General features: G+C 53.2%; 4 protein-coding genes across 5 annotated transcripts; 1 reads left to right on the top strand and 3 right to left on the bottom strand.

Annotated features, from left to right (window-relative positions):
• Positions 1 to 1,274: 1,274 nt before the first annotated feature.
• LOC128277864 (gastrula zinc finger protein XlCGF57.1-like) lies at positions 1,275 to 3,496 on the bottom strand. The gene is made up of 3 exons (XM_053016451.1): positions 3,396 to 3,496; positions 3,228 to 3,342; positions 1,275 to 3,148 (listed from the first exon to the last, which is right to left on the bottom strand). Exons 1-3 carry the CDS (start codon positions 3,434 to 3,436, stop codon positions 1,544 to 1,546), a joined length of 1,761 nt encoding a protein of 586 aa, XP_052872411.1. The 5' UTR covers positions 3,437 to 3,496; the 3' UTR covers positions 1,275 to 1,543.
• Positions 3,497 to 4,114: 618 nt separating this feature from the next.
• On the top strand, positions 4,115 to 9,432 carry LOC128268889 (E3 ubiquitin-protein ligase mind-bomb). Of its 2 annotated transcripts, XM_053006183.1 has the most exons (7): positions 4,115 to 4,275; positions 5,134 to 6,126; positions 6,184 to 6,291; positions 6,363 to 7,439; positions 7,507 to 8,480; positions 8,544 to 8,688; positions 8,763 to 9,432. In XM_053006183.1, exons 1-7 carry the CDS (start codon positions 4,120 to 4,122, stop codon positions 8,901 to 8,903), a joined length of 3,594 nt encoding a protein of 1,197 aa, XP_052862143.1. In that variant the 5' UTR covers positions 4,115 to 4,119; the 3' UTR covers positions 8,904 to 9,432. The 2 variants fall into 2 exon arrangements, with proteins under 2 accessions (XP_052862143.1, XP_052862142.1); XM_053006182.1 differs by having other exon boundaries at positions 7,507 to 8,688.
• On the bottom strand, positions 9,433 to 10,897 carry LOC128268890 (28S ribosomal protein S31, mitochondrial). Its single transcript, XM_053006184.1, has 2 exons — positions 10,760 to 10,897; positions 9,433 to 10,662 (listed from the first exon to the last, which is right to left on the bottom strand). Exons 1-2 carry the CDS (start codon positions 10,789 to 10,791, stop codon positions 9,519 to 9,521), a joined length of 1,176 nt encoding a protein of 391 aa, XP_052862144.1. The 5' UTR covers positions 10,792 to 10,897; the 3' UTR covers positions 9,433 to 9,518.
• A 1,486-nt stretch (positions 10,898 to 12,383) lies between these two features.
• LOC128267217 (mRNA (2'-O-methyladenosine-N(6)-)-methyltransferase) lies at positions 12,384 to 15,090 on the bottom strand. Its single transcript, XM_053004016.1, has 4 exons — positions 14,971 to 15,090; positions 13,112 to 14,907; positions 12,909 to 13,052; positions 12,384 to 12,838 (listed from the first exon to the last, which is right to left on the bottom strand). The coding sequence occupies exons 1-4, from the start codon at positions 15,088 to 15,090 to the stop codon at positions 12,547 to 12,549; spliced, it is 2,352 nt and encodes a 783-aa protein (XP_052859976.1). The 3' UTR covers positions 12,384 to 12,546.
• Positions 15,091 to 15,488: the final 398 nt, after the last annotated feature.

Below are 15,488 nucleotides of genomic sequence, written 5' to 3'. Positions count from 1 at the left end.
TAACAAAAGCCGGAGAGAATTCCATTTTGAAAAGGTATATTACCTGAACCTTGGTACAGGCGAATATTTGTTGGAAAAGATACGCGACCGATTCGTCGGAAGTGACCGGCTCCAAAGCGCCATCAGGCGTCAGCCACCTTCGACACATAGGCGAGGTTCTAGAAACAAATTTGTTATTACACATATTTAACCTTGTCTCCCGGCAACTTACGCGGCTGATGATGGATCTTTAGCAGGGTTAGAAGTTTCCATTTCGACTCCAACAGGTTTTTACAGAGAAACTATTGGCCGCTTTGCGATTGTTTACCAAACAAAAGTTTCTTTCCAACTGTTAATCGTCGATTTTTGACAGCTTCTTGGCGGCCCAGCGAGCAAAAAGATGGTCACTCAGAGATGCTGTGAGTTGCTGAACACTGTCAATTTATTCATTCAAACGAAATCGTTCTCAACGGATGGGTAGAATTTATTTCAGTGTTCAATAAAGAATTCTAAGAGAGTTAAACTTCACCAAAGGATAGGCATTGAACGAAGTAATATCTAATTGTTGGCCTGAGGAAGCATAAATCAAGATATGTTGGTGGATGATCGTTATTCAAACTGCATTCTATTCACCCTGCATTTCATTCATCGTGTTCATCACAACTACTCTGTCACTATCTTAACGAATTAATTCTGTTATCACGACTTTCAAATTGAATTAATGAAATAAATGTATTAAATTCAGGTTGTTTCTGTTTATATATTTCAGAATGCTGTTGTTCTGACAAGTTCTTGTCCTTGTTGTGAATCGGTTCATCAGTTTATGCAGAAAGGCTTTGGCCTGAAACACTTAGCCAAAAACTTCATACCGGAATGATTATTCGCCAGTATGAGTCCGAATGTGTTCCTTAAGTTGGGATTGCCGTGCAAATTTGCGAGTGCAATGAGGACATTGAAGTTGGTTCTTGTTGTGAATTTTCTTGTGGACGCGCAGGAGCCTTGCCGTATGGAACGTTTTACCGCAGACTTTATACACACGAACGGCTTTTCGCCGGTGTGAGTCCGAATATGCTCTATAAGACTGGATCGCAGTGCGAATTTGCCAGGGCAATTAGAAAGAGAGAGTCTTCGACTCGCCGATCGTCTCGATCAGAGCACCCTTTGAGTACACGACTGTTTCTATACTGGGAGCGGAGAAAGTTAAACACTAAGTCCGTTCGGTTCTAGTCGCAGATTGATTCTAACTTTATTCTTACAATTAGATGGTTTATATAAAAAAAATTGTTGGTATAAAATGAAGGCACTCGGTCATAATGTTCTGCGAAGGACGCTTCCGCGGTGTTGTTACGCTTTCATTTAGCCGTAGTTTTTATACCGTGTGTATATTTTGATGCGAGCCCTACACCTTTCGACACCTAGACGTTGGGCCTGTGCAAGCAAATTTTTATTTAGGCCATCCACTACCGGGTGTTGATCGGTTCACAATGTTTTTCTTTCTTTCCCGATAGGACGCACGTTGCATTTTTCGTAATATTTCGTTCTTTCGCCGGCGGTCGAGCGTCGCTCATTTCGTAGAGTTGATTGTTTGTCGTGCCCGTTCTGGTCGTGCAGCAACAACAATGTTTGTTGTCCGGTCGCGAATCGTTTGGTTCGCAATTTGTCTCTTCTTTCTTTGTTGTTCGTTATATTTTCGTTGTTTTTCTTTCGCAATGTTTATCTTTTGTCGCCTCCGTTCTGCTCGTGCAGCAACAAAGTCCTTATCGTGACTTTGCATGTGGGAGCGCAGGTAGCGTGCAGCATAGAATGTTTTGTTACATACTTTACACATGAATGGCTTTTCGCCGGTGTGACTGCGAATGTGAATCTTTAGCCTCAATGTGTTTACGTACGTGGCGGAACAATGAGGGCACTGGTGTTTTTTCTTGTTTCCATGCGCATTTTGAGTAGCGTTTGGGCTCTGCGTTGCTTCTGAAGCTTCTTTTCGGACATCGAAAGGATGAATTTGCATATGGGTGCGCAGGATGTCTGCTGTATGGAACGTTTTACCGCAGACTTTACAAGGGAATGGCTTTTCGCCGGTGTGAGTCCGAATGTGATCCTTCAAACGGAATTGCCGTGCGAATTTGCGAGAGCAATGAGGACATTTGTTTTGGTCCTTGTTGTGAATTTGCATATGAACGCGTAGGTTGGATGCCGCATGGAACGTTTTACCGCAGACTTTACAAAGGAATGGCTTTTCGCCGGTGTGGGTCCGAATGTGATCCTTAAGTGAGGCTTCCAGTGCGAATTCGCGAGAGCATTGAGGACATTTGTTTTGGTCCTTGTTGTGACTTTGTATATGAACGCGTAGGTTGTTTGCCCTATGGAACGCCTTGCCGCAGACTTTACAAGGGAATGGCTTTTCGCCGGTGTGAGTGCGGATGTGAATCTCCAGCCTGGATATGTATGGATACGTGGCGGAGCAATGAGGGCACTTGTGGTTTTGCTTGTTTCCATGCACATTACCAGTAACTTTGGAGCGCTGTATTGTAGACACTGAGAACTCTGCAGCGGCGATATCCTTTTGAGAACTTCGTCGCTTACTTGAGCTCAACAATCGCCGCTCACCGATTACGAACACTGAAGTTGATGGTGGGTCGTCAGGACCCATGGTGGTCTTCCCTGCTACAGAAGCTTCCCCTTCGACATCGATTGGCTCCGTTTTGAGAATATTATGCTCATGTTTCAGCTCAGTATCTGATGGCTGATCCTGTTGCTGCTCGTCCATTGGTTCACATTTCAAACTTCCTTTCCAACCAAACTTCCAAACGTTCACACGTTTCACTTCCTCTGCTTCAAACAAATCGTCATGATGATTATAATCGTATGTACCACTTATCTGTTGTGTATTAGAAGCCGTTTGAATCGTTTGATGATCCTCTCCTGAATCTCCTGTGACAACCTCAGTTTTGATCCACACTGATTCGACGCCATCGGTTTGTTGCATGTCACCGTCAGACTGCTCTACAGTTGTTTCGGAACCGGTCAAATGGGTGGTGTCCTTTTCTTCCTTAAATCGTTCGATTTTTGCATTGTTTAGAATCCATATCGAGCGCAACTTATCCAGAAAATCAAACCGCGATTTGCAGGCCGAACACAAATACGTTGGAAAATCTGGCAATACTTTCATCTGCATAAAGATAAGGAGCATGTTAAAGCCGTACTGTTACGAAAGCATGGGAAAATTCAATTTATGTAGGGCATATTACCTGAACATTTGTACAGGAAAACGTTTGTTGTAAAAGATATTCGCCCCGTTCGTTGGAAGTGACCTTCTCCAAAGTGCCATCAGCGGACAGGCACTTTCGACATATAGCCGAGGTTCTAGAAAGAAATGCGCTGTAAAATATATTCGCTCTTGTTTACCGTCAACTTACTCGACTGCAAGTGAAGCTTTAGACCGTTTCGAAGGTGCCATTTCGACTCCAACACTTAATTACAGAAGAATGTAAAATTGTTCGTTTTCTAATTGTTTACCAGCCAAAGGTTTCTTTCCAATTGCCAAGCGTCGGCGTTTGACAGCTGCTGAGCAAAAAGACGCAGCTCACGGATGCTGTCAGTTACTGAAAACTGTCAATTTGTTCATTCGATTTTCGATCGTTCAAACTTTTCACAATTCGCGTCGTTTCTGAAGGCATTCAACTGACAGCACAGCTGACAGCATTCTTCAGCCTGCTCACGAAGAATTTCGAAGGAGTTCAGTTCAGCAGTGTGTGCGAGAAAGAGACGCACTATTTTCACGCATCTTCTCGCACAATCCCAAAAAAAAAAAAAAAAACCCAATCCCGCGGCCAGGTAGAGAAAGTCAAGTCGTGCGTAGTGAAAATTGGTGTTTAATCGAATCCGTGTTCTGCACGGCCACACAAACTGGACTTTGAAGGAGTGCGCGCGCCATGGATTGAGTCCGTGACTCTCACCGTGTTCCGCCGTTGTGTGCTGTAATTTCGTGTTTCGTGCTGCTGATGGGACGTGACAATTGTTCCCGTCTTGCGCCTCTTTTTGTGTCTTCCGTGGCGCTTGAAGTGTGAAGTGTGAAGTGTGAATTGTTGGACTCGAACTGTGTAGAGTGCCGTGAAAAATCGGAACGAATGACCTCGGAATATGGCGTGCGCTAGTAGTTCGTCCGCGGCCGCTAGTATGGAAGTGGTCAGCGCGGCACCGACCAATGTCGCAGCCGCTGCGCGACCCTCGCGCTTCACGATGGAAGGGGTTGGATCACGAGTCATCCGCGGACCGGACTGGAAGTGGGGCAAGCAGGTGAGTCGCAGCGGGCGGCGGGGTCGTTCGATTCCGGCACAGGCAGCATCCGGTTCACACGGTGGTGCATTCCTGTACGTAGTTCGCGCGCGGTGGCCGCCATTACTCGGGTGGTGGTCGGTCGTCAAGATCGCAGGATTTTGCTCTCACAACCTGAGGAGGGAATCCGATGTGGGTCACAGTGGCACAGGCAGGCAAAAGCATAAGATGCACAACACCACACATATGTCACGGGTAGCGAAATGAGCGAAGACGAGCAGCAATGGGAAAAATGGCCGTTGTCGGTCAGGTAGTGCCATGAAATCCTACTTAAGCCCAGCCTCAGAGGAAGAAGGGCCACAGATATCCTTCCCGATTTATGCGGATAGCAAAGAAGGCCCTGAGAAAAGGTGCGGTGTATGACTGTGACGCCTTGTGTTCCCGACTCTGTTGTCGCGTTGGAATTGTGAATAATTAAAAACTAATCATTTCGTCCCTTTGAGGCGGTGCCCTCGGCATGCCTTGGCGATGCTATGAAATGGGCCAAAACCGTTCGGACCGAACGGAATAGAGCGAACTCGGTGTGACATTACATCATCTGTACGATGCTGGCACACACAGGAACGGAGTAGGCGGCGGCGCCTTGACTGGCGATGAATCAGTTGATGGATTTTTAAATCTAAACATCACCCCAGCAGGCGGCGTCGCCCATCCTGCCCCCCCTTGTCTAGATCGGTCTAGATGGCGGCGAAAAACAAACGTCGATCGCACGGATCGAGGGTTGATAAGCTCTGGATTTCCGCACTGTGGCGTGGTGTTATTTTTAATTCCAGGACTTCCGCATTTCAGTTTTTAATGTTTTCGAACGCTTTTTCGTAGGACGGCGGCGAAGGGCACGTCGGAACGGTCCGCAATTTCGAGTCACAGGAAGAGGTGGTGGTCGTGTGGGACAACGGGACGGCGGCCAACTACCGGTGTGCCGGGGCGTACGATCTGCGCATCCTGGACAGTGCACCGACCGGCATCAAGCACGAGGGCACCATGTGCGATACGTGCCGGCAGCAGCCAATCTTCGGCATCCGCTGGAAGTGCGTCGAGTGCACCAACTACGATCTCTGCTCGATTTGCTACCACAGTGACAAGCACCACCTGCGGCACCGGTTCCACCGCATCACGACGCCGGGCGGCGAGAAGACGCAGCTTGAGCCACGGCGCAAAACGAAGAAGATCGCGGTGCGCGGCATTTTCCCCGGTGCGCGCGTCGTGCGCGGTGTGGACTGGCAGTGGGAGGACCAGGACGGGGGCAACGGTCGCCGGGGCAAGGTGAACGAAATCCAAGACTGGTCCTCGGCGTCGCCCCGTTCGGCGGCGTACGTCGTGTGGGACAATGGGGCCAAAAATCTGTACCGGGTGGGCTTCGAAGGAATGGCCGATCTGAAGGTGGTGAACGATGCCAAAGGCATGACGGTGTACCGCGATCACCTGCCGCTGCTGGGCGAGTACGGGCCGGGTCGTGGGCCACACAACTTCCAGATCGGCGACCAGGTGACGGTGGATCTGGACATCGAGATCGTCCAGTCGCTACAGCACGGCCACGGTGGCTGGACCGATGGGATGTACGAGTGTCTCAGCACGACCGGCACCGTGGTTGGCATCGACGAGGATCACGATGTCGTGGTGGCCTACCCGAGCTCGCACCGGTGGACGTTCAATCCAACGGTCCTCACGATCGTTTCGTCACCGGTGTCGATGCTCACCGACAATCAACCGCAACAGTTTGCGGTCGGCGACTTCGTGAAGATCTGTAGCGATCTCGAACGCATCAAGATGCTCCAGCGGGGACACGGCGAGTGGGCCGAAGCTATGGTTCCGGTAAGTCCTTCGTGCCTAGTGGTGCTTTCCGTGTGACTCACTTTCTTGCTGTTACAGACCCTCGGAAAGGTTGGCCGAGTCCAGCAAGTGTACCACGATAACGATCTCAAGGTGGAGGTTTGTAACACATCCTGGACGTACAATCCGCTGGCCGTGACCAAGGTGGTAAGTGAATGCCCCCCCCCTCGGGTTTGTTGTCCCCCCGCTGTACACGCACACTCGCCCTCTCCCCTTAGGCTTCTTCATCCGACGGATCGACGGCCGTCACAACGAACGGGGAACGATTGTCGGCGATACTGAAGAAACTGTTCGAACCGCACGCATCTGGCGACACGACCGAGGAACTGGTGAAGGCGGCCGCGAACGGTGACAAGTCGAAGGTGGAAGAGTTCCTGTCGGGCGCAACGGGCCCGCAGAATGTGGCCGTCTCTTCGTCGTCCAGCGCGGCCGAACAGCAGCCATCGGTGGTGGTGGTAAAGGTGGACGTGAACGGTGTGTTTGCAGGCCACACGGCCCTGCAGGCGGCGAGCCAGAACGGTCACCTGGAGGTCATACAGGTGCTGCTGTGCTACCATGCGGACGTCGAGATCGAGGACAAGGACGGCGATCGGGCCGTCCATCATGCCGCGTTCGGGGACGAACCGGCCGTGATGGGATTGCTGGCCAAGGCGGGTGCCGATTTGAATGCGCGCAACAAACGCCGCCAAACGGCACTGCACATCGCCGTCAACAAGGGCCACTTCAACGTGGTCAAGACGCTGCTGGAGCTGAGCTGCCACCCGAGCCTGCAGGACTCGGAGGGCGACACGCCGTTGCACGATGCCATCTCGAAGGAGCACGACAACATGCTGTCGCTCCTGCTGGACTACTGTGCGGACATTACGCTCACCAACAACAATGGCTTCAACGCGCTGCATCATGCCGCCCTGAAGGGCAACCCGAGCGCGATGAAGATCCTGCTGACCAAAACCAACCGGCTGTGGATCGTGGAGGAAAAGAAGGACGACGGCTACACGGCGCTGCACCTGGCCGCGCTGAACAATCACGTCGAGATCGCCGAGCTGCTCGTGCGCATGGGCAAAGCCAACATGGACTGCCAGAACGTGAACCTGCAGACGGCCCTGCACTTGGCCGTGGAACGGCAGCACGTGCAGATCGTGAAGCTGCTGGTGCGCGAGGGTGCCAATCTGAACATTCCGGACAAGGACGGGGACACGCCGCTCCACGAAGCGCTGCGACATCACACGCTCTCGCAGCTACGCCAGCTGCAGGACGTCGAGGGCTTCGGGAAGATCCTGATGGGTCTGCGTAACGTAAGTGGCCGAATGCCGATCGTGATTGGTGCGTGAGTGACGTTGTTCCTTTTGATTCCCATTCCAGAACACGGACAAGAAAGCATCCGCATCGATCGCCTGCTTCCTGGCGGCGAACGGAGCTGATTTGACGATCAAGAACCGAAAGCTGCAGACTCCGCTGGACCTGTGCCCCGATCCGAATCTCTGCAAGACGCTGATCAAGTGCTACAACGAGCGCAAAACGGAGGACATGGACATGACGGCGGCTGGTGGTGGCGGCGGCAACACGGCCAATGTGCAACCGATTGTGCTGCGCGCAGTGCCCACCGACTCGTCGTCGTCGGCGGCGGCATCAAGCTCAGGCAGCGCTCCGTCAACGTCCGCCGGTGCTCCGGCCGGTCCGAGTTCCATGGGCCTCACGCACGCCCAGATCGATGCGAGCTTGCTGCTGGATTTAAGCAAAATGTCCATCCAACCGAATGTGGCCGGTGGGGCCAACACGAACGTCAGCGTGAACAGCAACAGCAGCAGCTCGGGCGGGGGCGGCAATGGAGGCGGTGGCCCGCTGGACGAGTGTCTACTGTGCTCCGACCGGAAGCGCGACACCGTGTTCAAGCCGTGTGGCCATGTGGTGTGCTGCGAAAACTGTGGGCCGCACATCAAGAAGTGTCTGATCTGCCGCGACGCCGTGTCGTCGCGTGAAAAGATCGACGAGTGTCTGGTGTGCTCCGACCGGAAGGCGTCGGTGTTCTTCAAGCCGTGCGGCCACATGGTGGCCTGTGAGCACTGCGCACCGATCATGAAAAAGTGTGTCCAGTGCCGGACGCAACTGGAACAGATGGTCCCCCTGTCGGTGTGTAGCGGTGGGCCGGGCAATGTGATCAACATTCAACATCACGCGGACGACGGCAAAAAGGACCATCTGCATCACAACGCGACCGCCCAACAGCAGCAGCAGCACCAGCAGCATCTGCTGCAAGGCACAAACAAAGCTGGCTACGGTGTTGCCATGAACAACACGATGTCGCCCAACACGAGCGCAATGGTGACGACGAACCTGTTGGTGGCGAACACCACAGCAGGCGGTGCCGGTAGCAGTATGCTCGGTGCAGCTGGATCGAGCAATGCTACTGCGACGGCCCTGACTACGACCAACAACACCGGCGTCGCTGGCGGTGTGGCCGGCTCGGGCGTCGCACCGAACAATCTTAACTTGGCCGACGACGTGCAGAAACTGCAACAACAGCTTCAAGACATTAAGGAGGCTGTAAGTAACGGAAGCCAAAGTAACCACATGGTCGAAGATTGACAGCTTGTTCCTTTCTTTTCTCAACTTTGTAGACGATGTGCCCGGTTTGCTTCGATCGCATCAAAAACATGGTATTCCTGTGCGGTCACGGTACGTGCCAGATGTGCGGAGACCAAATCGACGGGTGCCCCATCTGCCGCAAAACGGTCGAGCGCCGGATTCTTCTATTCTAAGCAAGCGGCGGAGCGCGCGCGCAAGCGTAGATGATGTCTTCCTTCGTGCTCCGTCGGGCCCTCCAAGCTTTACACATTTCCATGCTTTGCCCCCACCCCGCTTCCCGGCAAAACACTCTCTGACCCTGCCCGATCCGACCCGGTTTGGAACTGCTTTTAATTGTTTTACATTACCGTCGCCCGGGAGGCGGTGCTTTCCATTAAATTATGTTAAATATTTTACGCGGCCGGTATCGGTGGTAGCCAAACGAGTGCTACCGGAACGAAACAAACGTTAGGTTTACAGGAGAAATGAACTGGATGTGAACACTGGTGGTGCTAAGCCGACCTGCCGATTTAGAGGCAAAACACTTTACGCGGCATAGCGCGCACCGATTTATTGTATGTTGATCGTATATCGTATATTAATTTGCGTTCTTTTGTAACCGGATATGAACGTTAAATAAAGCACTTGGTTCGCCCTGCTCCGCTCGGCTCATGAACATCACAACGATTGCGCACCGATGCGGTCGAGTGAGCCAGCAAACGGCAGCCCAATAGAGGGGAAAAAAAGAAAAATAGATGATTTTGGGACGATAGAATCGCTAGGTGACACGCTACTAGTTAATGGATTATTTATTTCTCAACCATTTTCACTTTGTTCGTCTCCTGAACAATGACCTCCTTCAGAAGATCCTTTTTCCGCTCGAAGTAGTCTCGGAACCAGAAAATATGATCCCGTTTCGCTTGCGCCGTAATGTAATGGTTCTTCGACAGACCCACACAGACCAGCTCCATGAAGTGACGAATGGGGCCCTTCTTTGGGCACCACCCCTCGAGGTGTTCCTCCAGGAACACGTGCTCCGTGAACGACACTTTCCGTTCGTCGTCGCGCCCCTGTTCGTTGTCGATCGGGAACTGCCAGAGCTTACCCTGCTCATTCCACAGGGCCATTTTTTGGAAGTGGTTGGCCGGCGGATGCGTAACGGTGAGCTTCAGCTCCCGTTCATGCAACTTTGCCCACGTCGGAAGCTTATCGGGAATTTCTTTCAGCGAGGCCAGCTCGGTAAAAATGCCCAGCGGTTCCTCGCCGAACAGTTTCACGCTGCCCGGACCGCCGGCGGCCGTAGGTAACGATTTCCGGGGGGCCCTGAAACGCCCCTCGGCACGTTCATTTCGCGATGGTTCAGCGGCCCACGGTCTGCCGTCGTCGCGTGATTTCTTCGCTCGTTCCATCACCTTCTTAACCAGCGTGCTGCGAGCGGTGTCACGCACGGGTTCCCTTTCGCGGTCGTCCCTATCCACGCTCATGCCAGTAATGATGTCCGTAATGGCACCACTATGGCCAGCGGTTGACGACGAGTCCAACAGTTTCGACAACAGTTCCGCCTCCGTTCGCTTCGTGTCACCGCCCAGGGCGTTGGCAACGTTTCGGGTTGCGTGAGTGAGATCCTTCGGACGTTCATCGTCCGAATCGGAGGAATCGACAGCGGTTGCCTTGCGCTCTTTGGCTTTCGTTTTCCCTTTTCCCGGTCGCGGAAGGTCCACCTTCTTGACCAACTTCACTTCGCTCTCGGTGTTCATCATGGAAAGCAGCTCGTTGAGCCGGTTCAGTGCGGCGGCCGATTTTTTGCCCTCATCTTCCTTTGCACTATCTGTCGCACTTTTGCCTGCACGCGGCTTTTGCTTCCCCTTACCATCATCGCTCGGGGCACCAGTATCCGATGCGAAGCCCTTGCCGGTGGCCGAACACCCGGGAACGTTTCGCAGCTTATGTAACCTACCGGTCGCCGTCGTTCGGAACATGCAGTGGATGTCGAGAAAAGAAAGTATACAGTTACAATGGAAGATAAAGAGCAAACAATGGCACCATTTACCGAAAGAACGAGCGGCGGATAATGTGAAGCATGATCACGTTGCGATCGACGGGGAATCGTAAAAATCGCTCAAATCAACCAACTCTCGTCTGCTCGCTCGTGTGTTTGTTTACAAATGAGTTTGATTGACGTTAGCTCGAGGGACTCTCAAAAGTTGAAATTCTGTGATTAAAAAAATGAAAAATTGAGTGATTTTTTCGTTCGGGTTTTCGCGAACAGGCCGAAGAATGCTGTCAGTTGAATGCCTTCAGAAACGACCTTTCAGGCTTACTGTGGTTGCTAGGGAACACAATTTTGCAACACACAAACACACAGTTTACTGTAGCTTCGTTTAGACAGAATTTAAAAGCTTCCAGCTACCCGTTTTCAATGCCGTTATTGTTTATTGGTACATTCCGTAACATATTGGAGCCTGAATCTGAAACGGAGCCCGCAGCCCGCATGGGTTGGGTGTTTAACTGTCGAACGCGAACCGCGCACACGATTGAACCGTCTATCGCTCCTGCACCCGATGCTGCTTTGAATAAGAAGTAAAGATGATCGTATCCGCAAGGAGAACTACGCCAACAAGTGAAATGCATCAATGTACGGTCTATTGTTGATTGACGCGCCTTGATTTATCGTCTTTTTCGTATTCGCATTACAAGCGGCCGCACTCGAGAGCGTGACCCAGACCGTAATTATTATAGTCTAAAATTAGTTGAACAACAGAAAACTATACTCTTTACACTCCGTGCGCCTCGTTACCGCCTAGGTATTTGTTGTGTTGTGTCTCTTAACCATGATCAGCAGCGAATTCTCATCTCGCATCTCTCTCAAAGGCCCTCGCGCCTGTTCATTGTACCGTATCCTGTATTTAAGATGAATCTTTTTAAATCTACGATCAATTAGAAGACTAAAAACAAGGAATACACAATCTCTGTCTTTACGCACAAATAATAAAACTAAAGATTGCAACTTGTTGTAAAACCGGCGACCGGTAGCTTCAACCGCACGTTGGAGAGATCCTTCCACGAGTAGGGAGGCACGATTCCGGTTGTACGAAACGGAAGCTTATTCGTCCAACACGTGCTTACGTATACGAAAGCAAATTTACTAACAACCATCTAATCGCCGGGCCGGCTTGAACAGATTATAATAAATATACGCGCGTACATCTGGTTTTTCATCTATTTTTTTGCTACATCCTTACCACCGGTGCCGAGCCTGGCATGAATTCCTTGCATCGCTGCCCCCTTTTGCTGTTTTGGGCGCTCCTTTGCGGTCGTTCAACTTTAGGAACAGATAACTATGCTCGCTGAAGAACGGCCGGCTTTTACGTCCAGCGCACGGAGCTTGGCCCCAACTGGCGGCGATTGAATAAATGTGTACGGAGAGAAAATTCTTTTGCTGATGAATCCCTTCAAGGAGGGCTGGACATTTGAGAATCTCTCTCTCTCTCTCACACACTCTCTTTCTTTCTCTGTCACTCTGCACGCTGGCTTAACTATTTTCACTAGCAAAATGTACATTTCTCGTTTCGATTACTTACACAGCTATGAGCGATCATAATATGTTTGCCTCAGAGTACTCTCGACCGATCGATCGAACAGGTACCAAAATCGGCCCCCGACCCAAGCGCGTACGGCGGGCTACGAGTAAAGGACGAGGTTGTTACACTTTGTCTTGGTGCAAACGGAGAAAGAGAGCAACTTAACCTACGCGGTTTGTGTGAAGGGCGCACGTGTGACGCGCGTGGAAAATAGTGCGAATAGCGGCGAACGATGTGTACTCTGATCCGCCGTTCTTTACACGGTGGTGGCTGGTGTTGAAGGCTTGTTTGGACCAGTAGCTGCCTCATTGGTGCTGCCCGAACTGGCCGCATCCGGCGAGCTGGCGCTTGCGGAACAGCTCGGTTGAACGGGAACCACGGCCGCGGCCGCGGCCGCCGCCTTATCCCGGTCCCGTTCACGGCCGGGCCGGAACGCTTCCAGCAGCGCATCGACACGGGCCTCGGTCGGTGCCCACCTGGCGTAGCCGGCCGCGTTCTGCAACCACACGACCATCGTACCGACGATGCTCTTGAAGTTTACCTCTGACCTGTTTTGAAATGAGCAGACATTGAATCCGTGTGCCGTGTGCTGGAAAAGACGGTGGGTGCCAAACTCACTTTGGTATGCAATGTTGCATTCCGTGACGATACTCGTGCTCCATGGCCATTACGACCACCTGCTTCCGTTTGTACGAGCTGTCCTCGATCTTCGACAGACACTTCAGCGGTGGATCCTTCCACTCTTGCAGAAACACGATGAAGCTGAGAAGTGGAGCCGCAGATTAATGACACGACACCCGGACACACACTCGCACACTTACCTCAAGGGATCGGCCGAATCGGTCAGTAGCCGATCGATGTGCTGCAGTGTGGCATCGATCAGCTCCTCGCAGTACGGAGGATTAACCTGGAAGGAGCCGGACACGGGCTTAAACTCCAGAAACGAACCCCGGGAGCCGAAGAAAGAGTCGGTGTCGCCGAACGCCGAGCAGAACTGACGGAAGTAGCAGTTCAGCGGGCTGGCAAAGCACTCGAACGTGACGTTGAAATGGTGGTGCAAGCACTCAAACACGACCGCCGGCAGGGCGGACTGGGTTAGCTCAGCTTCCGGGTGGTTCGGATTGGCGCTGCTGCCCAGGAAGGTGGAGTACCGCTTGAGCATGCAGTAAGCGCGCCCGATGAAGAGATCGAATTTTTTGTCATCGAAACAGTTGTACCGATAGAGCTGCTCCAGTTTCTGCAGGTGCGAAATGTTGACGACGTGCGTGTCCGGCGCCGCCATGACTGCGGAGTTGGTGTACTTGATCACCATGTGATCGCGGTCGTTGCTGTAGTCGATCTGGGGCATGCGCGGCGAGGGCAGCGCGAACTGGACCGGGTAGCACCACACCTTGCGCGTCACCGGAGGTTGCAGTGGCGTCGTAAGCTCGGGTATGCCGCTCTCCTTCAGGATCTGCGCGTGCCGATCGCGGATGGTTCGCGCGTGCTGCACCGACAGGTGGTACAGCTTGGTGCACAGCTGCTCCACGCTGACGCGCACCGTCGCGATGATGTGCGGCTCGCACTGGCGCTGCAGGTGCATGAGCCGATCCTGGAAGTCCTCGTAGCTAGCGCCGACCGTTTTCCGCAGCCACTCGTACGCATCGTCGGCGTTCCATTTGACGATCTTCTTGCTCTCCTCGCTCGCCCCCCGCCGTTCGACGATCTTCTTCGCCGCGTCACAGTACCGCGAAAGCTGCTTCCGCGCGTCACCCGTAAACTTCGGCTTCACGATGCGGATCGGAATGTCGCGCAGTATTTCGCGGTACATTTGGGGCGAAATCTCCAGCGTGCACTGGCTGGGCAACAGCGGGTCGCTGCCCATGTCGACGATCTTTCGCTCCATGAGCCACCGCTGGAACGAGTCCTTGGGCGGTGCGATCGATTCCCGTTTATTGCACAAATCCTCGTACGTCTTGGCCAACCGCATCGTCAGCGAACCCCGCAGAGCTTCCACCTCGGGGAAGGGCTGCGGGTTCGTCGAGGGGAGGCGCTCGTAGATCAGCACGTTGGTGGCCACCTCCAGATCCCAGGGTCCCGGCAGGACGTACTTCTTGAGCGGCGGAGGCCCTCCCGTCCCGCCGGACCCTTGTGCTCCGCCTGCGGCGTTGTGGGGCGCCTCTTCCGAGGCACGCCGCTTCAGCGTGTGGTTGTGGGGCGACGGGTGCGCATTGTTGTAGTTGTTGTGCGGCAGCGGCCCATTCGGACCGACCGGATGGCTGCTGCAGATGCCCAACGGGTCCGTCAGGGGATCAAACTGCTGTGGGCCACGGTTCAGGACCGGCGGTTCCCAGAGCGACTCGCCGGACAGTTTGTTCCAAAAGTATGGGCGCCCTTCGCGTTTGGACCAAAACTTTCGCCACCCTTGCTGGGCCAGCTCGGGTGCCAGTTCGTCGGTGTAGCTCGGTGCGGAACCCGGAACGCCCGGTCCGGGGGTTGCCGGTGCACCGGACGGTGTGTGCGCAACATCCGGCGGTGGCGAGGTTTTGGTAGGCGTTGCCGGGAGCGCACTGTTGACCGCCTGTGGGCTTGACGCTTGCAGCTGCAGCGCCGGAACGGGGCTTTGCGTTTGTTGCTGCTGGGGTTGCTGAGGTTGCTGAGGCTGCGGATGCGACTGTTGCTGCTGTTGCTGCGGCGGCGCTTGCTGCGTTTGTTGCTGCTGTTGATGCTGCTCGGCGAGCGAGGGATTGGTAAGCTGTTCCCATGCCGACGGTGCCGGATGCATCGTTTCCGACTTGCTGTTAACTCCTACCTCGCTCATCGTGATCCTTTTGAGCGCTGCAAACATCAGACATAATATTAGCCACAGAGTTGCCACACCGTATTCTGGAAACAGCGAAATCTATACGACTATAAAATCCGGCGATGGCGATCTGTTCCGACATTTACGATCTACGATCGTCGGATTCTCTTCAACGCACAACCGCACACGTCTCCGTACTCGGGCGGTGCTCGGGCCAAGAGTCGGGTGCCGAGGTGTCACATGGTTTCGGTGTTTTAACCGGTTCCAACAGAGCTCCCGCTGAATTGGTTCATCTTCTCCGACGGTTCGCGAGCGACTGACTCGTGCGAGGGAAAAGTGTTCGCTAGAAACGGAACTATCGACCCGGCCCTCCCCCCACGCTACTGCGCTGTTTGCGGGTGGGTTGCGTGAAACCG

Source organism: Anopheles cruzii, chromosome 2, assembly GCF_943734635.1.
Source record: "Anopheles cruzii chromosome 2, idAnoCruzAS_RS32_06, whole genome shotgun sequence".
Lineage (NCBI taxonomy): Eukaryota > Metazoa > Arthropoda > Insecta > Diptera > Culicidae > Anopheles > Anopheles cruzii.
The sequence above is the reverse complement of the archived record's forward strand: the minus strand, read 5'-3'. Positions and strand labels throughout refer to the sequence as shown.

What these genes read in the sequence shown, in the direction of transcription:
- LOC128268889 (XM_053006182.1), top strand. Translation starts at nt 4,120, where the DNA reads ATGGCGTGCGCTAGTAGTTCGTCCGCGGCCGCTAGTATGGAAGTGGTC. An exon ending in ACTGGAAGTGGGGCAAGCAG is followed by an intron (nt 4,276 to 5,133) that starts GTGAGTCGCAGC and finishes GCTTTTTCGTAG; the next exon opens with GACGGCGGCGAAGGGCACGT. An exon ending in CGCTGGCCGTGACCAAGGTG is followed by an intron (nt 6,292 to 6,362) that starts GTAAGTGAATGC and finishes CTCTCCCCTTAG; the next exon opens with GCTTCTTCATCCGACGGATC.
- LOC128277864 (XM_053016451.1), bottom strand. Translation starts at nt 3,436, where the DNA reads ATGGCACCTTCGAAACGGTCTAAAGCTTCACTTGCAGTCGA. An exon ending in AAAGCTTCACTTGCAGTCGA is followed by an intron (nt 3,343 to 3,395) that starts GTAAGTTGACGG and finishes ATTTCTTTCTAG; the next exon opens with AACCTCGGCTATATGTCGAA. An exon ending in TTTCCTGTACAAATGTTCAG is followed by an intron (nt 3,149 to 3,227) that starts GTAATATGCCCT and finishes ATCTTTATGCAG; the next exon opens with ATGAAAGTATTGCCAGATTT.
- LOC128267217 (XM_053004016.1), bottom strand. Translation starts at nt 15,090, where the DNA reads ATGAGCGAGGTAGGAGTTAACAGCAAGTCGGAAACGATGCATCCGGCA. An exon ending in AGCAGCAACAAACGCAGCAA is followed by an intron (nt 14,908 to 14,970) that starts GCGCCGCCGCAG and finishes CAGCAACCCCAG; the next exon opens with CAGCAACAAACGCAAAGCCC. An exon ending in ATGCAACATTGCATACCAAA is followed by an intron (nt 12,839 to 12,908) that starts GTGAGTTTGGCA and finishes ATTTCAAAACAG; the next exon opens with GTCAGAGGTAAACTTCAAGA.
- LOC128268890 (XM_053006184.1), bottom strand. Translation starts at nt 10,791, where the DNA reads ATGCTTCACATTATCCGCCGCTCGTTCTTTCG. An exon ending in ATCCGCCGCTCGTTCTTTCG is followed by an intron (nt 10,663 to 10,759) that starts GTAAATGGTGCC and finishes GGCGACCGGTAG; the next exon opens with GTTACATAAGCTGCGAAACG.